Source organism: Sinocyclocheilus rhinocerous, unplaced genomic scaffold, assembly GCF_001515625.1.
Source record: "Sinocyclocheilus rhinocerous isolate Xijiao unplaced genomic scaffold, SAMN03320098_v1.1 scaffold904, whole genome shotgun sequence".
NCBI lineage: Eukaryota > Metazoa > Chordata > Actinopteri > Cypriniformes > Cyprinidae > Sinocyclocheilus > Sinocyclocheilus rhinocerous.
In genome coordinates this window covers 661,564-663,850 of record NW_015658509.1, presented here as the reverse complement: position 1 = coordinate 663,850, position 2,287 = coordinate 661,564, and the positions used below count along the sequence as shown (strand labels likewise).

Genomic DNA, 2,287 nt, shown 5'->3' with positions numbered 1-2,287 from the left:
AAATGAAGTTCTTAGCCATGCATATTACTAATCAAAAATTAAGTTTTGATATATTTACGGTAGGACATTTACAAAATATCTTCATGGAACATGATCTTTACTTAATATCTTAATGATTTTTGGCATAAAAGAAAAATCTATAATTTTGACCCATACAATGTATTGTTGGCTATTGCTACATATATACCCCAGCGACTTAACACTGCTTTTGTGCTCCAGAGTCACATATACATATACATTATATATATATATATATATAAACAATCAGTATATAAAATCTGTAAAAATAATCTGAAAATAAACTAGTAGACTGGTGCTCACTTGAAGGCGTTGTAAATGGGTCTGAACCAGCACACGTACGAGCAGGGGGTGAAGAGAATAACCCAGATGACTGACATGCCGAAGTTAGTCACTCCTCCTCCTCCAAACATCCACGCCATACAGCCCAAGAAATTCACCAGCAGCGTCACTCCGTACACTGGAAACACAACAGATCATTAAACCGTTACAAACCCACCAGGGCTGCGTTTCCCAAAAGCATCGTTAGCCAACTGTGGTCGCAAGTTCAAACCAAGTAAATGCTTCAGTAACCTGAGGACCTGCAATCCAGCAGCTGAACCTATGAATGCAGGCTGACATACAGTTTAGCCAATAAATACGGCTGACAGACGAAAGGTCACACACACAACTGGGAGATGCAGTCTACTCAATGAAATATATATATATATATATATATATATACACACACACGCATGCCATTTCACTCAAAAGCAACCCGTAGAGGATACCTTTGGCGGGATCAGCTACAGGTAGGATCTACAGCAAGAGACGACAATCATTAATGTATAAACAGTCTGATACGCTGTCATTCGCAGCAGTTTGTCTGTATTAGACCAGAGTTTCTCAGCTTTATTGAATATGGATCCCATCATTTTTGAAATCCCTCAGAACAAAAAAAAAAACACTTTTTTGATTTCATTAGTGCAGTGAACAAATGAGTGTGAATCACTACTAAAGTTAGCCGGCTTACCCAGTTTTCAGTCTTATCAGTTATGTGCAAGATATGCTGTATGTCAAAAAATACGTAAAAATATACAAATAATTAATAATTACAATAATTTTGTAATTACATGTTTGTCATGATGAAGTTGCAATTTAGTACATTAAACATTTACTTTTGTAAGTGTATTTAGAGAAACAGTCATGAAAGTTTCTTTAAGTCACTTAAGTGGCCTTTTATTTCATTTCATTATTATATTATCTGCAAGCAGTTAAAAAAAAAAAGTATATATATATATACTTTAATATTTTAAATACACTACAAGCGCACATCCAATACAATTAAGCACACTTAATTTCAATAATAAGCAATATAATATTATTTAGTAATATTTGCACATTTTTAAAAATATGTAAGATATTATTACCAGTTCTTACTGGTTTTTGATTGGCTTTTCAGGCAAAAATACTTGAAAAATTAAATATATGTAAAAATATACAAAACTTAATGACATTTACTGATCATATATACATTTTTTTTTTTTTACAATGATTTTTAAAAATTATTCCATGACTGCATGCGATCACAGTTTACACCACTAGGTGTCTGAGACAGAAAATGAGTAGAGATTTTCCCAACAGAATCCCTGTGCATTAGACCTCAGTGTTATTTACAGGTTAGTTTGGTGTGTTTTCCAGACTCACAGATCCACAGATGGTAGAGTCTCTTGCACATGGTGCGGTGCTGGTCAGGAATCTCCTCAAAGTCCTGGTGGAAGCACGGCTTCAGAGGAATAAAGCCAGGCAGAGGAGGAAAGTTGTTTTCTACAGGACAAATAAACAGAGCCATGCATCAATGTAAAGCACTGTTTGTTATTGCTGTGCTAGTAATGTCATGAATTAAATATATGGATTGATTCAGGGCCCTTACCAGCCATTGGGAAATTAACGACGGCTACTTGTTCTTAAGAGCTGTGAATCTATAAGTGAAGAACGTACATATGATGAGCACAATAAACATTCAGAACCTTTCTAGAACACTGAACAACAGCAGGGGTATGTTGTCACAGAGTTTGGAATAAATCAGTTTTTTTAAATGTTTTTGAAAGAAGTCTCTTCTGCTCACCAGGGCTGCATTTATTTGACCAGAAATACAGTAAAAACAGTAAAATTGTGAAATATTATTACAATTTAAAATAGCTGTTTTCTATGTGAATATCTGTTAAAATGTAATTTATTTCTGTGATCAAAGCTGTATTTTGTGAGTGAGTGAGTGAGTGAGTGAGTG

General features: G+C 34.4%; 1 protein-coding gene across 1 annotated transcript in view; it reads right to left on the bottom strand.

Moving 5' to 3' along the window:
* The window catches only part of LOC107722282 (secretory carrier-associated membrane protein 5-like), a 5,983-nt gene that overhangs the window by 2,901 nt on the left and 795 nt on the right, over nt 1-2,287 (bottom strand). Inside the window, exons 2-4 of the mRNA XM_016530571.1 lie at nt 1,931-1,979; nt 1,705-1,824; nt 322-478 (exon numbers count right to left, since the gene is read on the bottom strand). Coding sequence (XP_016386057.1) covers nt 322-478; nt 1,705-1,824; nt 1,931-1,937 — 284 coding nt within the window. The 5' untranslated portion in view covers nt 1,938-1,979. The remainder of the gene's footprint in view (nt 1-321; nt 479-1,704; nt 1,825-1,930; nt 1,980-2,287) is intronic.